The 27,943-nt window shown below is 44.6% G+C and overlaps 1 protein-coding gene across 18 annotated transcripts in view; it reads left to right on the top strand.

Annotated features, from left to right (window-relative positions):
- The first annotated feature begins 3,820 nt into the window (after positions 1 to 3,820).
- The window catches only part of cdk11b (cyclin dependent kinase 11B), a 50,004-nt gene continuing 25,881 nt past the window's right edge, over positions 3,821 to 27,943 (top strand). For 2 of the 18 annotated variants that reach the window (XM_085967473.1, XM_085967472.1), the window contains exons 1-12: positions 3,821 to 4,643; positions 7,698 to 7,827; positions 12,288 to 12,409; positions 13,675 to 13,799; positions 15,217 to 15,342; positions 17,830 to 17,980; positions 21,452 to 21,502; positions 21,604 to 21,749; positions 24,003 to 24,125; positions 26,098 to 26,193; positions 27,355 to 27,444; positions 27,814 to 27,879. In XM_085967473.1, coding sequence (XP_085823599.1) covers positions 4,450 to 4,643; positions 7,698 to 7,827; positions 12,288 to 12,409; positions 13,675 to 13,799; positions 15,217 to 15,342; positions 17,830 to 17,980; positions 21,452 to 21,502; positions 21,604 to 21,749; positions 24,003 to 24,125; positions 26,098 to 26,193; positions 27,355 to 27,444; positions 27,814 to 27,879 — 1,420 coding nt within the window. In that variant the 5' untranslated portion in view covers positions 3,821 to 4,449. Of the gene's footprint in view, positions 4,644 to 4,674; positions 5,042 to 5,814; positions 5,862 to 6,252; positions 6,441 to 6,530; positions 6,584 to 7,697; positions 7,828 to 12,287; positions 12,410 to 13,674; positions 13,800 to 15,216; positions 15,343 to 17,829; positions 17,981 to 21,451; positions 21,503 to 21,603; positions 21,750 to 24,002; positions 24,126 to 26,097; positions 26,194 to 27,354; positions 27,445 to 27,813; positions 27,880 to 27,943 lie in introns of those variants that run through there. The other 16 variants (XM_085967484.1, XM_085967478.1, XM_085967479.1 and 13 more) reach the window with 16 other exon arrangements.

Raw genomic sequence — 27,943 nt, 5'->3', positions numbered from 1 at the left:
AGCGAGCGAGCGAGGGGAGCGGGGGGAGCGAAGCGAGCGAGGGGAGCGGGGGGAGCGAAGCGAGCGAGGGAGGGGAGCGGGGGGAGCGAGCGAGGGGGGGAGCGGGGGAGCGAGCGAGCGGGGGAGCGGGGGGAGCGAGCGAGCGGGGGGAGCGGGGGAAGCGAGCGAGGGGGGAGCGGGGGGAGCGAGCGAGGGGGGGAGCGGGGGGAGCGAGCGAGGGGGGAGCGGGGGAGCGAGCGAGGGGGGGAGCGAGCGAGGGGGGAGCGGGGGAGCGAGCGAGGGGGGAGCGAGCGAGGGGGGAGCGGGGGAGCGAGCGAGGGGGGGAGCGGGGGGAGCGAGCGAGGGGGGGAGCGAGCGAGGGGGGAGCGGGGGAGCGAGCGAGGGGGGAGCGGGGGAGCGAGCGAGGGGGGAGCGGGGGAGCGAGCGAGGGGGGAGCGGGGGAGCGAGCGAGGGGGGAGCGGGGGAGCGAGCGAGGGGGGGAGCGGGGGAGCGAGCGAGGGGGGAGCGGGGGAGCGAGCGAGGGGGGAGCGGGGGGAGCGAGCGAGGGAGGGGGGGAGCGAGCGAGGGGGCGAGCGAGGAGGGAGCGAGGGGGAGCGAGCGAGGGGGGAGCGAGCGAGGGGGGAGCGAGCGAGGGGGGAGCGAGCGAGGGGGGAGCGAGGGAGCGAGGGAGCGAGCGAGGGGGGAGCGAGGGAGCGAGGGGAGCGAGCGAGCGAGGGGGGAGCGAGGGGAGCGAGCGAGGGGGGAGCGAGGGAGCGAGCGAGGGGGGAGCGAGGGAGCGAGCGAGGGGGGGAGCGAGGGAGCGAGCGAGGGGGGAGCGAGGGAGCGAGCGAGGGGGGAGCGAGCGAGGGGGGAGCGAGGGAGCGAGCGAGGGGGGAGCGAGCGAGGGGGGAGCGAGCGAGCGAGCGAGGGGGGAGCGAGGGAGCGAGCGAGGGGGGAGCGAGGGAGCGAGCGAGGGGGGAGCGAGGGAGCGAGCGAGGGGGGAGCGAGCGAGGGGGGAGCGAGGGAGCGAGCGAGGGGGGAGCGAGGGAGCGAGCGAGGGGGGAGCGAGGGAGCGAGCGAGGGGGGAGCGAGGGAGCGAGCGAGGGGGGAGCGAGGGAGCGAGCGAGGGGGGAGAGGGAGCGAGCGAGGGGGAGAGAGGGAGCGAGCGAGGGGGGAGAGAGGGAGCGAGCGAGGGGGGAGAGAGGGAGCGAGCGAGGGGGGAGAGGGAGCGAGCGAGGGGGGAGCGAGCGAGCGAGGGGGGAGCGAGGGAGCGAGCGAGGGGGGAGCGAGGGAGCGAGCGAGGGGGGAGCGAGGGAGCGAGCGAGGGGGGAGCGAGGGAGCGAGCGAGGGGGGAGCGAGGGAGCGAGCGAGGGGGGAGCGAGGGAGCGAGCGAGGGGGGAGCGAGGGAGCGAGCGAGGGGGGGAGCGAGGGAGCGAACGAGGGGGGAGAGGGAGCGAGCGAGGGGGGAGAGAGGGAGCGAGCGAGGGGGGAGAGAGGGAGCGAGCGAGGGGGGAGAGAGGGAGCGAGCGAGGGGGGAGAGAGGGAGCGAGCGAGGGGGGAGAGAGGGAGCGAGCGAGGGGGGAGAGAGGGAGCGAGCGAGGGGGGAGAGAGGGAGCGACGGGGGGGAGAGAGAGCGAGGGGGGGAGAGAGAGCGAGGGGGGGAGAGAGAGAGAGCGAGGGGGGGAGAGAGAGCGAGCGAGGGGGGGAGAGAGAGCGAGCGAGGGGGGGAGAGCGAGCGAGCGAGGGGGGGTAGAGAGCGAGCGAGGGGGGGTAGAGAGAGCGAGCGAGGGGGGGTAGAGAGAGCGAGCGGGGGGGAGAGAGCGAGCGAGGGGGGTAGAGAGAGCGAGCGGGGGGGGAGAGAGCGAGCGAGGGGGGAGCGAGAGCGAGCGAGGTGGGGAGAGAGAGCGAGCGAGGGGGGGAGAGAGAGCGAGCGAGGGGGGGAGAGAGAGCGAGCGAGGGGGGGGGAGAGAGCGAGCGAGGGGGAGAGAGAGCGAGCGAGGGGGGGAGAGAGCGAGCGAGGGGGGGGAGAGAGCGAGCGAGGGGGGGGGGAGAGAGCGAGCGAGGGGGGGGAGAGAGCGAGCGAGGGGGGGAAGAGAGCGAGCGAGGGGGGAGAGAGAGCGAGCGAGGGGGGAGAGAGAGCGAGCGAGGGGGGAGAGAGAGCGAGAGGGGGGAGAGCGAGCGAGAGGGGGGAGAGAGGGTGAGAGAGAGCGAGCGAGAGTTGGGAGCGAGCGAGAGGCGGGAGAGTGCGAGAGACGGGTGTGAGAGCGAGCGAGAGACGGCGCTGGGGGGGGGGAGAGAGCAAGAGCCGGGGGCAGTGAGAGAGCGAGAGCCGGGGGGAGCGAGAGAGCGAGATCCGGGGGGGAGCGAGAGAGCGAGAGCCGGGGGGAGCGAGAGAGCGATAGCCGGGGGAGAGAGAGAGAGCGAGAGACGGGGGGAGAGAGAGAGAGCGAGAGACGGGGGTAGAGAGAACGAGAGACGGGGGGTAGAGAGCGAGAGATGGGGAGAGAGAGCGAGAGACGGGGAGAGAGGGAGCGAGAGACGGGGAGAGAGAGAGCGAGAGACGGGGGAGAGAGCGAGAGACGGGGAGAGAGAGCGAGAGACGGGGGGAGAGAGCGAGAGACGGGGGAGAGAGCGAGAGACGGGGAGAGAGGGAGCGAGAGACGGGGAGAGAGGGAGCGAGAGACGGGGAGAGAGAGAGCGAGAGACGGGGGAGAGAGCGAGAGACGGGGGGGAGAGAGAGAGCGCGAGAGACGGGGAGGAGAGAGAGAGTGAGAGACGGGGGGAGAGAGAGCGAGAGACGGGGGAGAGAGAGCGAGAGACGGGGGAGAGAGAGCGAGAGACGGGGGAGAGAGAGCGAGAGACGGGGAGAGAGAGAGCGAGAGACGGGGAGAGAGAGCGAGAGACGGGGGGAGAGAGCGAGAGACGGGGAGAGAGGGAGCGAGAGACGGGGAGAGAGAGAGAGAGAGACGGGGGAGAGAGCGAGAGACGGGGGGGAGAGAGAGAGCGCGAGAGACGGGGGGGGAGAGAGAGCGCGAGAGACGGGGGGGAGAGAGCGAGAGACGGGGGAGAGAGAGCGAGAGACGGGGGAGAGAGAGCGAGAGACGGGGGAGAGAGAGCGAGAGACGGGGGGAGAGAGCGAGAGACGGGGGGGAGAGAGAGCGAGAGACGGGGGGAGAGAGAGCGAGAGACGGGGGAGAGAGAGAGCGAGAGACGGGGGAGAGAGAGAGCGAGAGACGGGGGAGAGAGAGAGCGAGAGACGGGGGAGAGAGAGCGAGAGACGGGGGAGAGAGAGAGCGAGAGACGGGGGAGAGAGAGAGCGAGAGACGGGGGAGAGAGAGAGCGAGAGACGGGGGAGAGAGAGAGCGAGAGACGGGGGAGAGAGAGCGAGAGACGGGGGAGAGAGAGAGCGAGAGACGGGGGAGAGAGAGAGCGAGAGACGGGGGAGAGAGAGAGCGAGAGACGGGGGAGAGAGAGAGCGAGAGACGGGGGGAGAGAGAGAGCGAGAGACGGGGGGAGAGAGAGAGCGAGAGACGGGGGAGAGAGAGAGCGAGAGACGGGGGGAGAGAGAGAGCGAGAGACGGGGGGAGAGAGCGAGAGACGGGGGGGGGGGTGGCGGGGAGAGAGCGAGAGATGGGGGGGAGCCTAGAGGGATGGGGGAGGGATTGTGGTGAGGGGAGAGGGAGAGCAGGCGGAGCCTGGGGTTTGTCGGGGAGAGGGAGGGAGAGCGAACGAGTGGGAGGTAGGTGAGAAACCAGGTGGGGGGAGGGAGCGGAGGGGACCGTGCTGGGAGCAGGGGGCAAGGTGGGGGAGCTGGCGAACTGTGGCACTTCATTCGGAGGCCCCGAGCCCTGTTTGTTCAATAATGCGAGGCTGGCGCCACTTTCCCTTATCCGATTTTAACTCACCGAACCCAGGGCCTGAAGCACTGGGGGCTGCGGGGAGGGTCGGCCCGGCTCCACCCGAGCCCGGCCATGAGGAGCCAGATCAGTAACCGCCTGCTGAGGCACACGACCAGCTTTTTATTTCTTTTAGTTGGTGACATTTGAGACGCCACATCTGAATCATTGACTTGCCTTCCTGAGGGGAACCTGTCACTGATTGTGTGCGCGCTCTCTCGTGTGTTCAGGAAACCTGTGCCCAAAAGAATAATTATATTTTTGCTAAAGCACAAAATATTTTCGCTAAACTGACCCAATTATTTGAAAATGAACAAGACCCTTCATTAGTTTGAAAGGATGCATGACTTTTTTTTCCTCCAATTTTTCAGCTCCCCCATTAAGAGAGTTTGTTTTGATCAGCTTTCATTCAGAGGCAATCTCTGGATTGCAAAAGGAGAGCTGGCCCTAGTCAAATCAACCTGAGGCAACTCGAGAAAAGATCCCGGTTGGTATTGAATCCAGGTTTCATTTTGAATCCTGCTGCCTCAGCCCCAGAGAATGCAATCACTGACCTGTTGTAATGTAGTCATGAATGATCAATGTTAAAAAGTGTCATGAGACGACTTCACTGCACAAAGTTGTATGTTCATTTTTTTTTCCATTTGTCTCCCCTCCTCTCCTGAAGGTGCTGATCTTGATGGGGTACAGGTCCATAGGTGCTAGCAGTTCTCTAGTATCTTGCCCAAGTATCCATTCTTCATGTGGGAACCTGGACAGGGAGTGTTGGTAGGTTATTTGATCATGAAGGGCATCACAACTGAGTCCAAACCTGTTTGGACCTGGTACCCTCATACATGCACTTTTCAGCAAAGGTCACTCAGTAGTGATCAGGAGCAGTAATCATGGTTTCTTTTTCCTTACTGTCTTGGCTAAGATAAGCAAACTTTGACTGGTAATCAGACCTCTTGCTCAAGTAGTCCCTTTACTTGCTAGTCTTCAGGAAGCTATGCTTCAGTCATATATTGAAAGTCTATGACTGACAAATCAGTACTACTTCATTTAACTGTAAACTTCTTTGGTTTCAAGTGTACCAAATGGTACTATGTCATGCGTCAGAGGATTATAGCAGAGAACTGGATCTAGTGCTGTTATAGTTGGTATTCGAATAACTGCCATTTATTAAGGTACAAATATTAGATTGAACGTTTTAACTCCTGTTGACAGTTAAGACTCTGAAACTTATTTATGATTTGTGTCATTTTCTAGTGAGGCCCAGATGTACTGTTACTGGCTAATAATGTGCCCAGAGCATGGTTTGGGAACAAAGCCTCATTGCAAAAGTTAATTTTATTCTCAACAAATGAATAATCTCTGTTCTAGGATTGTGTGTAGTACTTACTGTACATGATAAAATGCAACCCACATCCTTTTGAGGCAGTCATGTAGGCATAAAGGTCACTAAACTGTTTCCTTTAATAGTCTTAGTTTCCGATGTGCAAATAGCACATTGCAAGTGATGAAGATTAAAGTTATATCGGAAACGGATTTTCCCATGACATTATTTGCTAATGATGGACTATTAAGTAAGGAATCATCCCTTTGAATGATTTCAAACTTGGTACATTCTGTAAATGCATTGACAACTCTTGAGAAATTTGAATACCATTATCTGAAAATGAAATCGCTTGGTTTCTACTAATCAAATTTGGGTAATGCTTCATTATTCTCAAAATACTATGTTGCATCCAAATAAGCATTTTTCAGTTTGGTATTAACTTAAATAGCAGTTTTTTAGTTTACAAAATGCAGTTTTGTTCTAGGAACTCCACTGATACTTCTGTATAGCATTTGAAAGCAAAATTCAGTGCAGTTGTCCTAGTGTATAATGTAATAAAGGATGTATTGATTACAGTGTAAAGGATAGAAATTATATAACTCTAATACCTTTTGCTTTCAGTGTGCTGTATAAAACATTCGCAATTCTCTTGGAGCAAGAGTTCATTTGTAAGTCTGAACAGTCACTACAATGAGATTTATAGCAACATCCATTTTCTCAGCATCCTTCTAGTGGTAAAGTTACACTTGTGTTTACTGTACTGCGTAAAATTGAAGTTTAGTGTTTGGATTTAGATCTTGTTCTCTGCTAGAAACCTTTAACATGCAGCTTTCCTTTAAATTCTCTGTAGATGGGTTGTTGGAAGTACAGTGGAGTCCACGGTTTTCCTCTCTCATCATAACACACTTTGTTTGAAACTCGTGAATGGACGCCAGTTAATTTTTGGTCTAAAAATGCTGCCATTTTTTTTATTGTCAATTCCCGCCAACTTTTTAATTTTTGCACACAAATGTTCGTGTTCATGTAGGCTTTATTGTGATTTTTTTTTTGTCACTTCAGGTTAACTGCATATCAAGGGACAAGGAAAGACACTTGAATGGGAGCTTTTTTCAAACCAAGCATTAATTCTGATTACATTTTATTGACTTTTGAAGCGGCAAGGCTCGTCGGGAATGAGATTGACAAATGAGCAGTGACATACCAATCACACAGTGTAAAAAGGATGTAATTAATTCCAATATATACCTGTATGTTATGTTAAGTTTCTAATATATGCATTTGTATGAGTTTTTGCAGTAATTTTGCTGTTTTACAGCATAACTAGTCAGATGCAAGCGTTTACAGGTCCTTCTAGATGGTAGAACAATGGCAGTAGCAGTTATTGCAAAAAGTGATTCTTATTTATTTTCTATTGATTTTGAAGAGTATTTCATTGTGAATGTTTTTATTAGGAGAATAATTTCCCATGGGAGGACGGTTCCCATTTATTGTCACTTTTTCTAGCTGGCAAATTGAAAGTGACAATAAAAGGACTCCACTGTACTGCAGTAATCAATTCACTATCAGTATTGTCTAATCCAAGAGCTCTGATACAGGCTGGAATCAGTGCAATTATACATGTTTGAAATAAGTATAGGGAGCTTTTTGGGAAGCGAGTAATACGTTGATACGAAGTTTTTTATTTTTACATGTACCTGCACAAGCTGATTATAGCAGCGATGTGTCTCAATGTATGTCTGATTTTTGTCTGCCTCACTTCAAATTGCGTCGCTGTTTTGAAATGATTTTCTGGTTAACATTACCTTGAGCAGTTACTCGACTAGGATCAAAGGTAGTTATTAGCAATAAAGTAAATATTTATGAACACCCTGGAATACTTTTTGAATGTATATATTTATAAATTGGTTTGAAATCCATGGCCCAAACACAATTTGACTTTATTTTGTACTTGTATTGAATACCCTATGGGTCAGAAGTCAAAGTAGGAATGACTTGAGTGTTGCTGCTGAGGTGTATCGTATAGTTTGCGAAAGAGGTTCTGAACTGAATTTTCTCGAATATCCAACCTAATAATAGCCAACAACTGGTCTTTAATGAATCATTTTCAATCTCTGGCCCAGACGCTGGCAACCGTTCATTTAATGGGAGGAAGAGCTAGTTTCAGATTGAATTGGTGGTGCCAGCAATAAGCAGGAGGTGGAATTTGGTAATTGTTTAATATAGTGGTATAAGTTTGACCTGAAATTTATTTTTGCAAGAGCCATCTGTAATATGGATGGGGTAAGATTTTTTGGGGGGGTTAAGAGTTTTTGAGAATTTTAGCATGCCGTTCAGTAGCAGATCAGAAGGAAGAAAGTGTCTGCACTGCACCTTAACAAATGGAAGTGGCCTGCTTATAACTTTTTAAAGAAGTTTTTTTTTTGAAGTGCAGCATGAGAAGGTTGAGACAAAGCGATTGTGTCTCTTCTAACCTAATGACTAGCCTGTAACTGATTCTGTTTTAGCTCAGTGTGGTCTGTACCAATGGGAGATGAAAAGGATAACTGGAAAGTAAAAACTCTTGAAGAAATTTTGCAGGAAAAGAAACGACGAAAAGAGCAGGAGGAAAAGGTTGACGTGAAACGTCCAAAAAACGTAAGTAGTAATGCTGTCCGCATTCTGTGGTGTGTTTTTGTGGCATTGCTTACTTTAATAACTATTGTAAAACTTTTATTTTCAGTATTCAGCTAAACCGGTGATACTCCTAATTCAGCCTAAGAACCACTTGTGCCCAATTTCCATTCACTCATAGCCCACCTACTATCGGATGTTGGCAGAGTGGCGATTTAGCCCTGTTCTCGTTCTCTCTCTCCCCGTTTTGCTTTCCAGTAAGAGAAGCTGCTAGGAAATTGTGCCATCCCTAGATCGTGTGAAGGTGCTGTATCGAACTGTAGGACCAATAATTTAACAGAGCGGTCAGTCCTACAGTTGTCTTTTTCTCCACTTGGCAGCTGCTGAGATTGACGAGCTTGGAATCAGAAGCTCACTGTGTGGGGACTCATGGGTGCAGACCCGCAATCCTCACTCTGGTGCAGCATGTTGGAGCGTCCCTGGGAGTGGCTCTCGAGCAAGAGACTGCTCAGGATTGTAGCTGCCGTTAGTGAACAACACTGAATTAAAGAAACAAGAAACAGATTCCACTGCTGATGAAGCTTTATTTCCCTCCATCCTGCAGTACTTGTATATGCTAACGTCTATGAAAATGCTGTTAGAGTAGACCATTATTATAATGAAATCTTGTTTGTCAGGGCAAGATTTCACTACATCAGGAGTCAACTGATTGAGCCTTACTGACTGACAGTTGAATGAATTGGAGAACGCAGCAAGTTGTGATCCTCAGACTGCCTATGTACCAGTGCTGTAGAGGTGCTCAGAAAGCTTGCTAAGACTTGCCTGAACTCAGGTGGAACTATAACTTACTGCATTCTCTGCTGCCTCGGGTCATTTTACCTGAAACTGCTTGTATATATTGCAAAAAGAAATAAAATGGACATTTTGACTTTTTTGTAGTTGCGCACTTATAACAGTGTGATATTCAGTTAGTGTAAACAACAACTGAGCACCTTCTTAATTGAAGGCATTTGTTGCCATCGATGCGTGAGATTTCTGATGCTGGCTTGGGTTAAACAATGGCAGCTGTTCGCTGAAAGTGGGTAACGGCAGGAATGTTCTGAGCCAGGCAGATGAGTGAATTGTGGCCTTGCAATCTTTTTACTATAACATATTCAGCTTTGCAATAAGTATTAAGTTGATACATAAAAAGCTCTGAAGAGCATTTAAAGTTGATGATTTTTGAACACCATTTTGCTCCATTCTGTCGCACTGAATTCCCACTTTTGCTACAAGATATCAGAAGAAAAATGTAGAATGTGGGTCCTCTATTTTTAAGAACCCAGGCATTCCCTCGAAGTTGATGGGTGTGTCAGCCTAATGGTTATGAGACTGGACCAGCAGCAGTGAGTTCAAATCCAATTATGGCAAGTTGCGAAATTGAAATTCAATAAATCTGGTCATTTACGGACTACCACCAGAAAATGACCATGAAAGCTGCCGGCTAGTCGTAAAAACCTAACTGGTGCACTAATGTCCTTCAGGGAAGGGAACCAGCCATATTTACCTGGTCTGCCCTACATATGACTCCAGTCAACGTGGTTGACTCAATGTCTTTGTGGCTACTAGGAATGGACATAAATATTCTCTTACCTGCGTCACTCGCATCCCAAGAACAAATCATGTTTTTTTTTATAATTCCCAACATGGAGATCACTAACGTCCTGGTGAGCATCTGTGAGCAGCCTAACAGTAAGAGGTAATCGGGTTAATTCAGTTCAGAAATCTTTTCATGTTAATCTCGCAGCATATTTTAGTACGTACTGCTAGTGTAAAATAATTGGAGAAGGCAGCTCTTAAAAGGAAGTCCTCATTGTGAGCTTGTGCTAAATATTTGTGAATGCTGAAACTTGAGGCAAACTAAAAAGGTAAACTTCAGACTGCAACTATACCTATTATTGAATTACATGGAGCACTACTTCAGTATCCTCTTCCTATAATAAATCAAATATATATTATTTTTGGTTCATTGTGGAGGTGCCCAGGCAGGATTCTGCTTAGTTATTTTTTGAATTTTTCTGGCAATATATTCAGCCCCTTATTAATCTATTATAAGAATCAGCATACTCTATCGTCATATGTTTAATTTAAGTGTGTATGGCTCGTACTGATAACTTTGTTCCTAAAATCTATACCATCCTTTTATTTCATTCAGTGTCTCCACTGAAAAGGTGCCGATTTCTTCAGTGCAATCCCATTTTCTTTTATTAGTTCGACATAATTAAAGGGCAGGTTGGCAAAAGGAAACAATGCCTTATCTGGCAATACTTTCTACCAGTTTTTAACTCTCCTAGTGTAACGGACATGTTTACTCGTCTAGGTGCCATTAAGCAGTATTGGGTTACCAACAAGAATAATTGTTCACAGCCTCTTCCATGTTGTCACGTGTAAAAGTGCACCCAAGGTACATCTATGATGTGATGTTAATTGAGGTGTATAAAATTATGAGGGGCCTAGATAGAGTGGATAGGAAGGAGCTATTTCCCTTAGCAGAGGTCAATAACCAGGGGGCATAGATTTAAAGTAATTGGTAGAAGGATTAGAGGGGAGTTGAGAACTTCTTTCACCCCCAGACGGTGGTGGGGGTCTGGAACTCACTGTCTGAAAGGGTGGTAGAGGCAGAAACCCTCATCACATTTAAAAAGTACTTGGATATGCACCTGAAGTGCCGTAACCTACAGGGCTACGGACCAAGAGCTGGAAAGTGGGATTAGGCTGGAGAGCTCTTTTTCAGCCAGCACGGACATGATGGGCCGAATGGCCTCCTTCTGTGCCTTAACTTTCTACGATTCTATGTCAATTTTAAAGGTCTGGGCTTTCAATTGCCTGGAAAACTCAATGTTTTAAAAAGCACATCTACATCTGGAAAACAACCTAGAGGCAAAAGGAGCAAGATAAGTAAAAGACTTTAAAAATACATTTTTACGGGAAAGGAAAATTAGAAAAGATAGCTGTTAAATAATGTTTTTAAAAGTTCTGTAAGGTAATAAAGCTACTTCTTCAATACTATAATAACATTTATTTCAGCGTCACAGGTCTGTGAGCTGAAATCTTACAAAACATTGCCATCCAGGACACGGGTTCTCGCCATCTCCTGTGATCTCATCAGCATTTCTTATCGCTCTATAATAACGTCCAAATCAATCCAAGAGTAGAATACTGCACCCTCATCTGGGGAGTCTTTTCTAACTCTTTCCTCACACTTCTGAACAGGATACATCAGCAATGTCTTGTGATTGGCTTTTCTTTTGCTTGTAGCCTCCAAACTCCCTCCCACACCCCCCCCCCCCCCACTTGTAAATTTTGTTGTTTTTTTTGTATTTATCAATGCTATTGTGGTTATTGCTTTTCTGAACTTTCCTCTTACGCTCCACGTATGTTCTTTCTCTTCACTAGGTTGCTACCCAGTTGGTTTTTCCACCAACCCAGAGAAGTTTTTGAAATTGCTGCCAGTTACCCTTTTAACCAGCAGTGCACGAACCTTTTGTTTAAATAAAAACCGTATTGCATGTCAAGATACAACAGCTGCGAGTTTTAATGCTGCCCCGAACTTTGGATGTTAGTCAACACCGTAAACTGTGGAAGTATCTTGCAGCTTTCTGAGTGAAAGCACTCCACAGGCGCACAGGGCTTTGCATATTCTACCCCCTGAGGTTAATGGTAGAAATGTGTCTATTAGGGTGACGAAAGAATGGGAAATTTATAAATATACAACTTTAAGTTGATGGTGAACACTTGTTCCTAAGCTGTCAAAAATGTCTTGATTTCAAAATAATTTTGGCTAGAGTGTATTGTATGTACCACAGTGGAGTCCTTTTATTGTCCCTTTCAATTTGCCAGCCGTAAGAAAATCTTTAAGGAGGTGACAATAAAGGGGTTTTTCTCCCACATAATGTAGGTTTCTTGTAAGAAATGTCGTACTTTGCAATATAGGTGTAGGGAAACAAATCCTTTTTCCAGCAACTGCTACTGTGCTTTTCATTGTTTACATTGTCGATTTGGAAGCGGCTCTTACACCTCGCTGTGATTGAGCTGCACAACATTGAACGCCAAAAGAGCCACAACTTTGCGTGGTCATCGATGCTGCTAAGAAACCTGTCTAACCCGTGATATCAGGTGTATTGATTAAGTTGTGTGACTTCTCTATGCCACTGTTTTTCATTTTTAGATTCTTTACAAGCCTTGCCATTCTCAAAACGATCAGTAACTCATGATAATGACATCTCAAGTCCACTGATGTTTAATGAACCAGATATGATGAGAAAATTGCAATAAAGTATATATGGAAGTGTAAAAATGAACATGAGTGGGAATTGATAATGAAAAGTATGTCATAAGAACAGATGAATTGGAACATGAGAAAAGTGTCATAGACAAGATGTGAAAACTAAAATGTTAATACATGTACCAGTTCAGCATTACCATCCTATTTTTATACATCTCAGTTGGATGACAGGGACTCTAAGCGGGACTCACTGGAGGAAGGAGAGCTTCAAGAACACAAGGACAAGATGGAGATAACTATACGTAATTCACCACACAGACGCGAAGGATCTATAGACGAGCGGTATGTTTTCTAATTTTAAAAAAAACCCACATATGTTCTTGTCCTCCCAATGCACTTCATTGTAAATGCCTATTTAAAAAAAATTATTCAGGTCAAATACTTTTTTTTGCAGATCGGTGAAAGAAGTCATTGACCCTTCATGTAGACCCTTCACCAGTTTGATCCTCTTCTCATCCCGTTCTTCAAACTTAATGTTTTCCAGCTATTGCTAAAATAGGGTTTTGCAAGATGCATTGGTTGCCTTGTTTTGAGACTAGTCTATTTAAAATAGAGAGCCCCAGAGGACAGCTGATTGGCAACTTTTCTTCTCGCAACGACTTTGCCAATTTATCTTTTTTAAAAGGTTGACCCATTGTGAAACGTGTCTTAGCTTGAGGACCATGTTATAGGAGTATGAATTAGGCCTCCACGCCTCCTGTTGTCATGCTCAGTAACTTCATATACTGATGTAGTGGAGCCCCTTCCCCAGCCCTGATGGAAAATAAAAGCGTCAAAACGTTTTCTGACACTGATCTTCCCCATGTCGGGATTTGTGTAGCCTGTCTGTGAGCTGGTTAGGAAAATATGTTTTGTAGTTTTGCTATAAGCAGTAATTTGGCAACAGTTTCATTTTTTCATGCAGTTCCCCGTGTGATGTGAAATAGAAAACTCTCTTCCACTGAGTAAGCACAGTATAAGCATTAAAAAAATCCCTGTCTATTATCTGCATAAATTGCCCAGTTAACCACTGTTCCTGAACTCCAAAAATAAGTAATTAATTGTGAGATGTTTTGACAACTGGATAAGGCACTATATAATATTTTTCTTTCCTTTTATAATTATCCATAGATTTCTTTTACGCATGGATGAGGGGATACGCACATTTAGTACCGCATGGATTGCTGTTACCCTTTTTAATTTAACAAAATACAGAAGATGCAAATTTAAAACTTTGCACCATTTATTGTACTGGTTTCAATAGAGAAAATATTGAATAGCTGTTCCTAGCCAGATCCATAAATAAAGTTGACTGGTCTTCGTCCTCTTTTCTGAATCAAACTAAGATGGTTAATTAGAAGTAAACCTTTTTCTCTTGACTAGACAGCCTTTTTATTTTCATTTTGTGGCTCTTTTAGTGCTGTCGAGCCCACAAGCTTTCTGTAGCAACAATTCTGTCGCCATATTATGATGCAGCTTTCCAGGGCAATGCTGGGCAGTGTGTTTGCAAATCAAATGCATCAGTGTTAATATTGCTAATGATTATTATTTTTTTAATAAACATCTAGAGGTGAGGAGGATGATTCTTTGGCAATTAAACCTCCTCAGCAAACCTCCAAAAAAGAAAAATCGCACCACAGAAAAGAGGAAAGGAGAAAGGAGAAACGAAGACACCGCAGCAGATCAGCTGAAGGTGAGAGATGGCGATTTGATGGAGATTCACAGCGTTTAATGTTTTATTTTAGACGACTTTGCATAATGTGAAACATACTGCGGTATTTGGAAAAATGAGTGTTGTCGAGCGTCCTCTAAAGTAACATTTCTGATTTTGTTTTGAAATGCATTAGAAAGATGAAAGACAAGCCTTTGATCTTTACTTAGTGAAAATTCTAAAGCAATGCAGTAACCGTGTAGGTCATCATATAGAACACACTTCTGGGCAGTTAGGTATTAAACAAGATGGAGCAGGAAAATGATTAATTTGCTAAAAAGTTTGGTAATCAGGTGAGCAAATACTTGTTGCTGACCGAGAGATAGGAAATTGTAATGTTCAGAGTAAATAAATGCAAAGATAATAAGCTACTTAGATATTGAGCATAAGATTCTGTTTTGCTAATACCAAGGGAAATGGGTAAACAGAGGCATCTCAAAAACGGGATTTCAATCATAAAAAAGGGACACAATGTAGCTCGGAGGGCATAGTGTGTTTTACAGATAAGCCTATCGCACTAGGTGAAGACTAAAAAGATTAGATGTAAGTGTAAAGAAGACATCAGAAATAATAAGAGTCGAAATTGGTGATCAGGGCAAAAAGTAGTGATTGCCACCTGCTCCTGACTGTCATAGGCGAGCAGGCAGATAAACCGCTCCCTATCCGCCCGTTCGCCTCCTGACAGTCCGTAGTAGTTGCCAATTACTACATAAGGCACAGAACAGAGGCCATAGCAAAACAGAATGCAACCATCCTTGAACTAGAGGACAGACAAGGGACGCCAGAAAGAGAGAAGTGAAAGTGTCAAATTTCATAGAGATATAACTAACATCAAAAATAATTGAAATCTGGATATTAGGATGCACGTTATGTTAAATGTAATATTTAGCAGGCAGCTAAAAACAACCTACCAGTAGTTGAATGCTTCGGTTCTAAAGATCATTATGTGCTTATTTTTAATATTGCATTAAAGGATCAAGCCTAAAATACAGATGTGTAAGATTTTAGAGGCTCAAGCTTATCAGAAGAGTGCTAAGCAGTAAGACTGAAGAAAATGGGTTGTTTTATGACCACTTTTTTCTGTACGGAAAGGAAATGTCATCCTATGAAGAAAATAAGACAAATTGCAAGGTCAAGACTGCAGTGGCTGAATAAAGAGGTCATAAATAACGTAAAAGTGGTGAAGAATTAAAAGTTAGTTGAGGATAACTGAAAAAAGATTGTTAGGATAGTAGAACAATAGAAAGATGGATAATAGAGGTATCTACAGAATTCTGTTTATACTGTGTATGAAGTAGAGGGAGTGTTAAAGACCAGAAAATATCTTTAAGGGATATTTGGATAGAAATGTTCAGGGATCACAAAATGGCAGAAGTGTTAAATGAATTCTTTACAACAGTCTTCAGAAATGAATCATGGGAAACGAAGACTGTTACGAAGAAACTGAAAGAATTTAATGTCTACAGGGCACTTAAGGCAGATGAGATGAACTTTAAAATCTTCAAGGAAATGAGCCAAGAAATGGGTAAGGCTCTCATTGATATATTTAGGAGGTCTGTAAATACAGAGGGTGTACGTGAGCATTGTGAATGATATCCCGATGTGTATATTTTTAAGGAATGAGATAATGAAACTATAGGCTGATCAGTCTTATCGACTGTACCGAGAAATGCTTCAGCATTTTACAGGATGCTATAAAGACCATAAGGATTAGTCAGCAATGCATGGCTTTAAAAGTTGCAGCTCATATCTCGAGGACAATGCGGTCTAATTTACTTCCTAGGTCGGGTGGCCACACAATGTTCTAACTGTAGCCTAATCAATCATTTGTGTAGGTTTAACATTGCCCCTTTGCTTTTGTACTCTATGTCCCTATTTATTAAACTTAGGATCACATATTCTTGTTTAACAGCTTTATCAAATTGTCTTCCACTGTTAAAGATTTATGTATCTGAAACCTTAAGTCTTTCTGCTCCTCGACACCTTTTAAAGTTTTACCATTTAGTATATATTTCCCTCATTCTTCTTACCGAAATGTATCACATTTCTCTGCATTAGATTTTATCTGAGCTCTATTTGCCCAGTCTACTAATCTGTCTATCCTGAAACTGCTTACACTCCTCTTCACATTTAACCACGCTTCACATTTTTGTGTCATTTGCAAATTTTGAGATTGTGCCACTTCTACACAAGTCCTGATCTTTCTCGGTGGTCCCAATAATGACCCCTGAAGCACCCCGCTGTTTACACGTCTGCATTGTGAGGAACATCCATTCGCAACTTCCTGTTCATGCTGCCACATCCCTTCTAATACCGTGTGCCTTCATTTTATCAATAAGACTCCAAAGCGACACCTTCTGAAAATTCATATAAAAAACACCCACTGATCTCCCCTTTTCAATACATACCATTATATTTAAAAAATAAAAATTTTTTTATCAGCCACAACACGCCTTTAGAAATCTGTCCTAACTATTCTCAATTAACCCGTGTATTTCTAAGTCGGTATTCATTTTATCCTGGATTGTGGTCTTTAGATTCTTGCTATTGATTTTAGGCTGGCTGGTTTATAGTTACCTAGTTTATTCCTTTCTCCTCTTTTAAACATTAGTATTACATTGGCAACTTCAGTATCGAAGGATGTTTGAAATATTGTGGCCAGTGCCTCTGCTATTTCCTCTTTGATTTCTCTCAGCATTTGGTACCTTTCCACTTTTGAGTTCCAGCGATTATTTTTATTACTATATATCCTTATCTATAGTTATCCTATCTAATTGTTCCACCCCACCCCTTTCATTTCCAATTACCACACTCTGTGAAGTAGCTATTTAGTATCTGCCATTCCTTAATCCTCCAAAAGGTTTCCTGTTCCATCTCTAATCGGTCCTACCCTTTCTGCAGTAGATTCTCAGTAAATTCATTAAATCTGGATAAATAGCTGTAACAAGATTTAAAGTTGTAAACATAAGCATGAACTCAGTTAATCAAATATTGTATGGAACAGTTGCTCGTGGATAGAAAAGTAACTGGGACAGAGTGATGATACTGGTTCTGGTACACGGGGGGCGGGGGGGACAAGCTTGATGGTGTAATGACCCTTTTTCATTTCTTTTTTTAATAGTGGATCTCTTGTGGTGTTGCTCACATGGCTGCAATGTATTGCTCTAAATCTGGCCTGTGCCATAGACAATCCTGGGAACTTTACCTAGTAACTAAAAGGGTTAAATTATGAGAACAGGTTGCATAGTCCAGGCTGGTATTACCTTCAATATAGAAGATTAAGGGGTGATCTAATTGAAGTGTTTAGGATGATTAAAAGGTTTGATAGGGTAAACAGAAAATATTCCCTCTAGTGGGAGAGTCCAGGACAAGGTAGAACCTTAAAATTAGAGCCAGGCCGATCAGGGGTGATGTCAGGAAGCACATCTTCACACAAAGGGTAGTGGAAATCTGGAACTCTCTCCCCCAAAAAGCTGTTGAGGCTGAGGGTCAATTGAAAATTTCAAAACTGAGACTGATAGATTTTTGTTAGGCAAGGGTATTGAGAGTTACAGAGCCAAGGCGGATAGATGGAGGTAAGATGCAGATCAGCCATGATCTAATTGAATGGCGGGACAGGCTCGAGGGGCTGAATAGCCTCCTCCTGTTCCTATATGAAGCTGAGGTCAACCAGAGGACATTTGTTACTACTTGGAAATTTCAGGCCTTGCGTCTGATTAGCTTTCTTTTTTCAAAGATTGTTTTGCATCTGTCACAAGGTTACTAGCTGGAGAATCGTATTGCATGAAGCAATGTGGGTGAGTCTGAGAGTGTAAAAAAGCAATTAAAACTCCTGGGAATCACGGTGAGTACTTCTGTCCCTGACACTGCTACACAACACATTTTCCGATGCAGAAAATTCCGAAACTAAATCAGTGATTCTGTTTCAATGGCTTTTAATTAACTGCTGATAACGAGTATTCGTTTTAATTAAAGTTCAAAAGCGATGTGACATGCAAATGTTTGTAAACAGGGAAACACATGAGAGGGAAGGAGAAAGATAAGGAAAAGGAGAGGGAACATGAGCGAAGGAAACGCCAGCGAGAGGAGCAAGATAAGGCACGTAGAGAACGGGAAAGGCAGAAACGGAGAGAACTTGCCAGAGAACATTCCAGAAGAGAAAGGTGAAGGAAAATAATTTTCCTCCAGGCTAGCAGGCTGTGAAACAGCTGTTAAGCATATCTAATGATTAAAGGAAAAACTACAAGTACAATATATACAAAATATGTTTCTATAAAGTATTAGTAAAGAAATCGAGAGTTTGTTGCATCTTAAGTTTAACTTTCTGTTGTGTTTTTAGGCTCTCTCGTGTTTAGTGCTAAAGATCCACTCTCGTCAGCCTTTGCTCCCTATGACCTGGAGTGACAGTTTATTCACACAATATCTGCTAATGTAGCTTTCAGACAGAAACCTTTGTTACTGCAAAAGAAACTTATTGAATTCATACCAGTCCACTGGAGATGCGATACCTAGGCTATAAACCTTTGAACGGTAAAGGTTAAGCAGCATATGGTCAATATAGCAGATTTCACTTGATTATAGAAGATGTAGCTTGTACATGATGTACAACACCCTTAACATTAAGCAAGGGGGCAGCATCCGTAACATAAAAGCTATATGTGGGTTTAATGTACATAATGTCCATCACTTCCACATAGACTGCAGTGCAGTGGTTTTGGAAGAACGCATGCATTGCAGCAAGGCTGAAAAAGATATTCTTTCCATTCCTATTGAAGTACAAACAGGACCAATAAAAATCTAATCGGTATCTTTCACAATTGCTTGAGGCTGTCATACATCCACAGGAATTAAAACATAGAGGATGCCTGCGGCCCAGAGCGATCCTTTCCTGGTGTAGCAACAGATTCACATTCAATAGCTCAGCTCCTTCCAGAGGCCGAGCTAAACTGTTCTAACACATGCGTATTTTCAGAACAAAGCAATCAAGGTAAATAAGGTTGCAATTAAGCCATTACATATTAACAAATATTGTTTTATACAATCTGTTTTGCCTCAGGGAGTGAATGAAATGCACAGTCCCCAAGCTGAATTATTTTCAGTACAATCTATTTTAACCCTGGGAATACAAAAAGGAAAATAAAAATAATGCTCCATTTTCATCGCACTCAAAAGCCTATTAGTTCAGACGTCCAGAGTTTACTCCATTTTACGGTTTATTTCCCCAGATGTTAATACCCAGCCAGAATTCAGCGAGCAAAATCTATGCCTTTGCTGATGCCATTCTGGCCATTAGGAGATGTGACGCAATTAGTTTGTTTTTTCAGCAGCGCGCATCAGCCCACAACACACAGTGCCCACTGTTGGGGCATTACAGGGATTCCACATCTGGCTGTGCAGTATCTGATTTGGGGAGACACACTCGGTACCTAATCTGGAACGTGTTGCATTTACTAGTGCTGGCATCCTTTACATTGGTGACTACAGAAATAATTACCAAAAAATATACATCTTAAAATGAGTTGAGACATCATCAGGATTGATGTTCCTGCCAGTGTGTAGAGTGATGACCTTTTCAAAACTGCCCTGATAGCCTGCTGCCTGATTATCAGTTCTGTTTTAATTCCCTCTAATCGGTTAGTTGGAGAACACAGCCACATGTATTCTTGAGACTCGTGTTTTACCCCACCTTAACTTCAACCATTACTTTTCCTTCTACTTCCAGCTCCTTCCAGGCCATACGTCTTGCCGTCTAATGAGATGGCCAATGACATTCTTGGCCACCAATTTATAATGGACCCTCTCCCATCCAATTAACTCTTCCTCCTGTTCTGTGCTTACTGCCCCTCTGCAGCGATTTAACTGGGATTAGAATATGGGTGGCGTGGAGGACTGAATCCGCATCCCATCACTCTAGCACGGTGCATTGGCGCTCCATCACGCTGCTTCTACATTGATACACTATCAAAGTCTGTTAAATGCTAATGAGCAGGACACAGCAGCATGTGAAAATGTAGACCTTTTTTATTACTTTGGTCAGTTTTCAATTTTGATTTATTTCAATGAAAGACAGTATGTTAGGTTACTCAACTCCGTGTTGTCCTATCAACTGTATTGATGTTTAATAATGACCCTGACATTGATTTAGGTAACCCACTGTTGTACGCTTCGTTTTAAAACCCTTCCTATGAGGAATGTTCGGTTTCCACTCAACACCATTGGTCTGATTATACATCTGAGTTAAAATCTTGTCGAGTGGAGAATCACCAGCATAAAAATGTGTGTCCTCATATAAATAGTATTTCAAAAGGGAACTCAGCTGTGTTTCTTTTGTTGCATTTAAAATATGAAATTTCAATAGTTTATTCACAAACAGTGCCTTTTGCCAAGTGTTCCTGCATTAGAGTTCAGCTTTTGACATCATGCCCAGGGGTTGCCATTTATCTTTTCATCAAATTTGTTTTAGGAAGGGATCCACAGTGATGTCACAGTAGTCAGTATTTGTGTTTATTAATCACTTTTTTTTTTAAGTGGCTGAAGCAGAAGAGTAAGGCACGTATGTTTTTACTTGTCACACATTCTGGCTTTTCCCTTATTGGGTTATCTTCATTTGTCAAGTGGACTGGTTGAAGCTCAGAGGACACTTTCATCTTTTACTTCTTTAACAATAAATAGATTATAGTGCAATGATATTAGAGTATTTAATTGCCAAATATATATTTTCTAAGTAAATGGAGCATAATTTGGCTGCTCTCACCATCTGACTTGAGGGTGAAATTCAACTTCAGCAAGAGTTCAAAATGTGCGATAGCGAATGGGCAGCCTGTTCTACACCTTGGCCTATTTTCTTTGACATCAATAGAAAGGAATGTTGGGTGGTGTCATTGGTGTATAACAAACGGTCATTGTGCGCTCGAAGTTGAAGTTCATCCCTGATTACTCCAATTGCCTCCTTGCTAGCTTTGAAACCTCGACCCTCCATAAACTGCAGCTCATTTAAGACTTTGCTGCTCGTATCCTATCCAGCACCGAGTCCCACTTGCCCACCACCGCTGTCCTCACCGACCTACATTGGATTCTGGTTTCCCCAACACATCAAATTTAAACTTAAATCCCTCCATGGCATCATTCTGCCCACCTCTGTAACCTGCTCCCCTCCGAGATCTCTGTTCCTTTTACTCCAGGAGAAAAGCAACCCTTGTAACATGATCCAGATCAATCCAAGGAACATATTTAAATTACCAGCAAAGAGCAAATAGCATGTAGTGAGTGACCTCAGAAGGGAGAAAGCAGCTTAATTGTTGATGAAAGACTCTCTAGTTATGAGTGAAGGAAGCCCATTGGGATCCCCTGAAAAATCATGGCAGCATGTTATATTAAATCCATCTGCAACCGCTTCATTAAAAATAGAGGGGAACAAACTGCATATGTTGTGACACAGCAGACCTTGTTCCTGGATTATTTAGCATTACCTGAAGCTTCCTACACCATAAAGATATTGTAAATCTGAGTTTGTAGAATATAGCTCGTAGCATTGATCTTCCGAAAACTAATGTCTATCAAACCATACATTGAAATAAAGTTACCTGGATTCTACAGTGGGGTTATTTAAGTGGGTTTTGTTTTTGTTTTGATAGGCACATGAACCCTTTTATAGATACAAGCAATGTGGGGCAGGGCCGTCCTTGGTGAGTGACGTGACCTGTTGTACGTGATGTGTGAAAACACCACTTGACTTTCCTTTTTGAATGCTTTTTATAAAATGACAACATTTTGGTGACTCTTCCAGGGACCGCCTCGAGCAGCTCGAGCGTCAGAGGGAGCGGGAAAGGCGAATAAGAGAGAGAGAACAGCTGCAAAAAGAACAGTGGGAACAGAAAGAGCGAGAAAGGCGAGCTGAGGAAAGGCGCAAGGAACGAGATATCAGGAGGGAAGGTATTTATGCAGATTAAAGCAGCCAAGTCTGCTAGTATGGATATATCCAGCACTTCGCAAATCAACATACAATTTGTTCTTCCAACTTTTCGAAACGGCTGCTTTTATTTCAAAGAAAGGGCACCTCTGTCTGAATATATCTGCCTGAACTATGCATATAATGAAACAGGTTATCAAACATGCACAGAATAATTATACTCCATACTGTCCAGTCCGCCAACCTCCACATTCCTCTCCATCAGTCTCTCTGCTTTCAACTACACAACATCACCTGCCCCAATCTCCGATCATTGCCACTGTCTTTGTCACCTTCAGACTGCATTACTCCAATTGCCTCCTTGATTTTTACAATAGGGCAGCAGGCAAAAGTTTGAATTAGAATGAGTGAGAGTTCCCCAATTCGGGATAAATACCATCATGTTAACAACTGGGGGGAAAAGTGCAGTCAAGAATTCCTGTTTTTATAAACAAGCAATCAGGCTACTAAACTGGTAATGGTGGTAATGCTGCATGGTTGAATTGCTGTTTTTTTTTTAAAAAGAAGCATTAACAAGGAATTATTATAGCCTAGTATTTGTGGGAAGATAGAGTTAGCAACTCTTTTCATGTTGGAAATGACTGATCTGAAGCCCACACACGGTGTCATTACGAAGATAGAATGTAAAATGAAAAGCACATAGTATGTACCTGACCAGTTCTGCAAAAGAAACTTAGTGCTAGGCTAGGTTCAGCGCATTGACCAACAACATGCTAAAAAGAGGATACTCCATTTGCATGCCATTGTCCTATAATATCTGAAGTCCTGTCTATGATGTGATCTTTAACCAGTCTGGCCAGATCCATAATGCTCAACATTAGATTTCAGCTTGGTCCAGTCCAGTCCAGTGCAGTACAAGTAATACATTTAAAATACTTGATACAATAGATGGTTTAATAACTAATTAGGCATATTTTTTCTATACTGCGCCAGCATATGAGTGTGCTGTGGGGCAGGTGAATCTGGGCCCTTTTGGGATTCTATATGCCTGAAAAATAACTGAATAATAAGAACATAAGAAATAAGAGCAGGAGTTAGCCACACGGCCCCTCGAGCCTGCTCCGCCACACGGCCCCTCGAGCCTGCTCCGCCATTCACGAAGATCATGGCTGATCTTCGACCTCAACTCCTCTTTCCCGTCCGATCTCCATATCCCTTGATTCCCCTAGAGCCCAAAAATCTATCGATCTCAGCCTTGAATATACTCAACGACGGAGCCTCCACAGCCCTTTGGAACAGAGAATTCCAAAGATTCACAACCCTCTGAGTGAAGAAATTCCTCCTCATCTCAGTCTTAAATGGCCGACCCCTTATCCTGAGACTGTGACCCCTAGTTCTAGACTCTCCAGCCAGGGGAAACAACCTCTCTGCATCTACCCTGTCAATCCCCTTCAGAATCTTGCATGTTTCAATGCGATCACCTCTCATTCTTCTAAACTCCAGAGAGTATCAGCCCATTCTACTCAATCTCTCATCATAGGACAATCCCTCTCATCCCAGGAATCAATCTAGTGAACCTTCGTTGCACCGCCTCTAAGGCAAGTATATCCTTCCTTAGAATAAGGAGACCAAAACTGTGCCCAGTACTCCAGGTGTGGTCTCACCAAGGCCCTGTACAATTGTATCAAGACTTCCTCACTCTTATACTCCAACCCCCTTTGCAATAAAGGCCAACATGCCATTTGCCTTCCTTATTGCTTGCTGTACCTGTGTGCCAGCTTTCTCTCTCAACACCAACACTTGAAAGTTTCTCACCATTTAAAAAATACTGTTTTCCAGCAGGTAATGTACTAAAATGGGGGCAGAAATGAGAGGTCTTGTATTCCACTGCAAGACCTTCTCAATAATTCAGTAGCTATTAATACATGTTACAGTTTCAGCTATTTTTAAACTTATTTTAGGTAAATGCATGCTTTCAGAATGTAACATGTTTGATCTGTTTTGACATTGACTTTTTATGTTATTCCAATCACGTCTTTACCAAGAAGTAATAACTGCTGATCCCTTTTCCAGCTCGAATTGCCCTCGAACAGGGGACTGAGACCTGGTTAAAGCACAGGATGCAGCAGACACTGAAACACAAGTAGAAGATTGTGCTGGAACATGCATTACATTAAAAGCTAGTCTTTTCAAGAATCCAGCCTTTTAACTCTTTAATGCTTGGCCATTTTGCTCCAGTGGGATTGACTGGTATTATTGTTCCTGTTTTCTTTCAGCTATGATACATCACCGAGGATTGAAGGAGGAATACAGTGACAAACCAAAGGTTCATCACCGAATTCATAGCCCAATGTGGCGTCACACCGAGAGGAGCGAGCTTGGAGATGGAAGAAAAATTAGTAAGGCCAACAAATGATTCATTTAACATTGAAGAGAAGTCTTAATGACATACATTTTATGTAGTTTAAACAATATTGATAATTCTGTACAACAAATTTGGTATAATGGCTTAACCAAAAAAATCCACGGAGTGACATTTGCAGCAGAGCTCGAGCCTGAAAGAGATGTTAGCAGACTCTGATGCCATGTTTTTCAGTAAGATGCTAAATCTTGCTATGTATCTTGCTTCCAACACACATTATGTAGCACAGCTGTAGACTTAAATAATTTAAGGTAAGTAGTTTTTTTCTGTTTCTGACGGCAGGTTTGTTGTGTGTGAAAGTAAGTTGATTATAAGTTGAGAAGCAGAACACAGGAAAGTCTAACTTAGAATGTGTCTCCAGAGTTGATCAAGATCTGGTGAACTGATGAAATGAAAACAGACAATGCTGGAAATACTCAGCAGGTCAGGCAGCATCTGATGTTCGGTAGTGGGGTCATGGTCCAGGGGGAGGTAGGAGGAGGTGTCAGAGAGTTGGCGTTCAGCCTCCGCAAGGTAGAGATTGGTTCGCCAAACAGTGACAGCGCTACCCTTGTCGGCCGGTTTAATGACAATGTTAGGGTTGGATCGGAGAGAATGGAGTGCAGCATGTTCAGAGAGAGGTAGGTTGGAGTGAGTGAGGGGCGGCAGAGAAATGGAGACGGTCGATGTCACGTCGGCAGTTCGCGATGAAAAGATCGAGGGTATGAGGTCAGAGGGAGGGGTTCAGGTAGAACGTGAATTCTGAAAATGGGAGAAAGGGGGAAGACACCCGGCCAAAGAAGTGGGCACGAAGGCGATGGGAAAAGAGCGCAGTGTCGTGCCGAGCAGTGAAATTCTGACTTGGGTTAAAAACGAGTACAGATGAGATAATTCAAAGCTGATAATTATTGAAAGTGCACATCTGCCGATAAAAATTATTAACCCTAGTCACGCCATAAAAATCTAAAGGACTTCACATGATTTGCGTGCTATTAAAGCTAACATTCTATACACCACATCAGAACCACCGTTATAGCCTTGTTTTTATGAGCATAACAATCCAGCATTGAGTTATGAACACACAAAAACGGGTGGAAAAATGACACGGCTCATCCACCCAGTCAACTGTGCAGCCTCACACACTGTTCATCCACCCCTAACGGCACTATCTCCATGGAACGGTAGGAGAATCCTGCTGGGAAATTCTTCTCCGATTCCTTTAGACCGTCAAGCTCCAGGATACTGCCGCTGCCTGTGTGTGACCCATCACTTGCCGTGTACAACTAGAAATACCCTCTTCTCAAGAAGCTCATGGTAACTCAAAGGGGGAGGCATGAAAATAGGTAGAACAGATTAAAAAAACAAAACAATGGTAATTATTTTATATAAATAAAATAAAATAAATTTTCAAATCACTCCATGACCTCGCCTCTCCCTATCTCTGTAATCTCCTCCAGCTCTACAAACCCCCCCCCCCGAGATCCCTGCGCTCCTCTAATTCTGGCCTCTTGAGCATCCCTGATTTTAATCGCTCCACCAGTGGCATCCGTGCCTTCAGTTACCGGGTCCCTGAGCTCTGGAACTCCCTCCCTAAACCTTTTCGCCTCTCTACTCTTCTTTCCTCCTTTAAGACGCTCCTTAAAACCTACCTCACCTGCCCTAATATCTCCTTATGTGGCTCAGTGTCAAATTTTGTTTGATAATCGCTCCTGTTAAGCGCTTTGGGATGTTTTATTACATTAAAGGCGCTATATAAATATAAGTTGTTGTAAGCAGAAGAGTAAGAGGCAGAGTAATGAAGAGAAAGAGGATGGCTATGGAATCGATAGTGAAAATGGAGATACAGAGGCAAGGAAATGAAAAGGAAGAAATAAGTGTTTACAGGAATGATTTCCAGTGGCGAGCTAACGGGTAACATGACTAACATTTTCTTCTGTAAATCTTTCTGTACCGTTTGTTTTTCTGTACAGTAAAGGAGGAGAGACATGAAGAAAAAGACCCGCTGTCTGATTTGCAGGACATCAGTGACAGTGAACGAAAGACAACGTCTGGTGAATCTTCCTCCGGTACATTGCAGATATCGCGGCCTTCCTAAAAACGCGGGTACAAATGCTAGGCTGAAGAGACTTTCATAAATCATCTTGTAATGGCACAGAGTGATGTATGCATCTGTTCCAAGCTAGATATCCTAAACTTTGCCGCACCAATACGCCTCATCTTTGAGCTCGTCTGGAAAAGCCTGCGTGATGTTAGACTGAACACGGTACCAAACGTGCAGTGGATTTCTATGGAGTTCCAGTCCGTAAACTCAGAAACCTAAAGTAAAACACGGACATGTCCTGTTATCTCCTGCTTACTTTTTTTTTTCTAGAATGGGTATGAAGAATAAAACATTGTACGGCCACTGCATCTTGCATAGTAAGATTGTACTGGCAGCATTTGACCAGTGGAGGCAGGAAGAATTGGCGGATAAGCCATCTCATTCAGCTTTTTGAGTTACGGAGGTTTTCAGCTGGAGAGTAGTGCGTGATGCGATGAACTTAAAAGAAGGAGGCAAAATAAGTTTGAACTTAAGCGGGAATGATTTTCATCCCAGGGAGTTACAGCAATTATTTGTTTCATCTGTGAAACATAGAAGATCGGCCCCTCGAGCCTGCTCTGCCATTTAATGAGATCATGGCTGATCATCCAAACTCAGTACCCTGTCCCTGCTTTCTCCCCATACCCCTTGATCCCTTTAGCCTTCAAGAAATATATCTAACTCCTTCTTGAATACATTTAATGAATTGGCCTCAACTGCCCTGTGTGGCAGAGAATTCCACAGGTTCACCACTCTCTGGGTGAAGAAATTCCTCCTCATCCCAGTCCTAAATGGCTTACCCCTTATCCTTAGACTGTGACCCCTGGTTCTGGACTCCCCCGCCATCGGGAACATCCTTCCTGCAACTAGTGAATATTCCATCTTTTTTTCCATACACTGCTGAGCTCAATATGTCCTCCAAGCCCGTTTCCCTGCAATTATATAAGAATTGAGAGTTAAGCTCCTTCAGTTGCCTTATCCTGTAGGCTCTTCCCTTACAGAATATCTTTAAACAAAATCATTTTTTTGAAAGAACAGTTAAGTTCATCATTTTTTGTAACCGGTTACTTTTAAAAGGGGGTCTTTATTGTGATGCCTTCTCTTCTATGACCTGCTGTTCGGTCTTTGTTCCTGAATTTCTTTAAAGGGTCTGCAACTGCCTCCGAGGAAGAGAGCACCAGTGAGGGATCTGAAGAGTCTCCTAGTCTGTCCGAGGTTGAATCGGAACAGTCTCCTGGTGAGGACCAAGCTACTTCTCTCAAATCCCAGTGCATAAGCTTTGAAACCTATAAACTAGCTGCATCTGTGCAATGAATAGTTCTGCATGACTGTACCACGGCTACCTAATAGCGTTTTATTAATAAAAAGGATTTAAATGGATACAATGTCCCCCGCTCCCTTCCCCCCCCCCCCCCCCCCCCCCCAACAACGTGGGGACACATACCCGGGTACAATGGAAACAGCTAATGTTCCTTCTTAACTGTCTGCCCTAAATGATCCTAATAGAGAAGAGACTCAGAATAAACATGTTAAAATCTTAGGTGACGTAAATACAGGAAGAATTTTGACGAGCTGCTTTTTAAGGGTTTGTCTTTCTTTGTATTAGGTGAAATTAGCGAAGAGGAGGAACACAGTGATGAAGAAAGGCAGAACGGAAACCACATCCAAATAGGTAAATGCTGTTTCTACGTGTTTTCCAATGCTCTAAATATAACGTGTAACTTGTGATCGTGTCG

Source organism: Somniosus microcephalus, chromosome 25 (genome assembly GCF_052327205.1).
Source record: "Somniosus microcephalus isolate GS21.2 chromosome 25, FLI_Smic_1.0, whole genome shotgun sequence".
NCBI lineage: Eukaryota > Metazoa > Chordata > Chondrichthyes > Squaliformes > Somniosidae > Somniosus > Somniosus microcephalus.
The sequence above is the reverse complement of the archived record's forward strand: the minus strand, read 5'-3'. Positions and strand labels throughout refer to the sequence as shown.